Source organism: Eulemur rufifrons, chromosome 17 (genome assembly GCF_041146395.1).
Source record: "Eulemur rufifrons isolate Redbay chromosome 17, OSU_ERuf_1, whole genome shotgun sequence".
NCBI lineage: Eukaryota > Metazoa > Chordata > Mammalia > Primates > Lemuridae > Eulemur > Eulemur rufifrons.
This window is the reverse complement of record NC_090999.1, coordinates 87,555,153-87,556,589: the sequence shown is the minus strand read 5'-3', so window position 1 is coordinate 87,556,589 and position 1,437 is coordinate 87,555,153. Positions and strand designations below refer to the sequence as shown.

The 1,437-nt window shown below is 39.2% G+C and overlaps 1 protein-coding gene across 1 annotated transcript; it reads right to left on the bottom strand.

Annotated features, from left to right (window-relative positions):
• Window positions 1–972, bottom strand: LOC138398082 (olfactory receptor class A-like protein 1). Its single transcript, XM_069492263.1, has one exon. It carries the CDS (start codon window positions 970–972, stop codon window positions 1–3), a length of 972 nt encoding a protein of 323 aa, XP_069348364.1.
• Between the last annotated feature and the right edge of the window lie 465 nt (window positions 973–1,437).

The window sequence follows — 1,437 nt, the reverse complement described above, 5'->3', positions numbered from 1 at the left end:
TTAAGCATATGGAGAAAGAACAACATTCGTAGGCCGTGGTGTGGGTTTTTCCTCTTTGGTACCACAGAAGGACACCAATTCCATTTTGTAATTAACTAAAATAAGCAGGAAAGGACTGAGAGCAGAGAAGCCTGAAGAGAGGGCTGTGAGAACAGCTGGAATAAAAATACATGCTGCCAAGTCTTTTAAGAAATAGACTAAGATAAAGTGAGAAATCCAAAGTGGAGTGATCAGCAACATTAATAAAACACTGAACTTGGCCCCTCTAAGGATTTCAATTTCTGAATCATCATCTCCAATCCAGATGTCACCATATGTCATCTTCTTTCTCTCCGAAAGGAGGAAAGATATCCAGAAACAGACAAAGACTAATGTGGCTAAGGGAAGAATATCAATCAGAACTAAAAAAAATTTCCCATAGTAAAACTCTACCTGCTTGTTTCCAAAGTCCATTAGGCAATCCATGTAAATCCTGTTAGTAGACAAGGGGTCTGTATCATTTCCTGCATTGAGGAATTCCAGTTTTCTAGTATAAATTAAAATGGGGATGTACACTGCCACACCAGACACCCAAAGTGCAGAAACCACCTTCAAGGAATGTTTCTGTTGGTCCAGGCGTGGATCCTCACTCAAGGGGTGCACAATTTGGTAAAGCTTCCAGGGGTAGAGCAATGCAAAATATAACGTGAGCCAGATGGCCAGTGAAGTTGTCAGGGCTGCTGTGAAGTGCAGAACTTTGCAGCCAGCTGAATCCAACATGATACCAGAAGAGTAAACAATTTTCATGACATTCACCACCAAGTTTTTAATAAGGTGGACCAATATAAGACTGAAAATTAGAAGAAAGGATGTCTGTAAACGTCCGGTGATACACTTCCTTGTAGAATAAAATAAACACGTGTTTCCAACAACACTCACGAGGATTAGAACGGTACAGGCGATGATCTCCAGCACGTCTGCAGAGGGCTTCATGATAAACGCCAAACTGGTTATCTCAAATGCCTTTTTCTCTTCAATTTAAGTCATTAGGCTTTCAGAAAACTTTTAAGAGGTCTTTAGTGAGGAGACTTGGGTTTTTTAAAAATCCACTATCTGTTACAAAGATCATCAATTGGTATCACCCTAACAGTTCAAAGTCTGTAACAGAATTCTGCTTACTCGAGTGATGAGCTGCTGAAAACAGAACTGCTTCCCAAGAGGATTCAGTTTTGTCATCTCCGGGGACTTAACCATGATGAGAAAGTTCTAGGTGTCATCACTTAATTAAAAGTTCTCAGAAATGTATTTATAGAACCATAATACAATTTCCTAGGGACAGTATGATACAGTTTTCAACAACCATAGGGGGAGAATAAAATTAAGTTTATGACAGCAAAAAGAAAAAAAAAAGGTGGCCAGAAATTGAAATTGCCCCATTCCACTCATGGAAAAAAATTA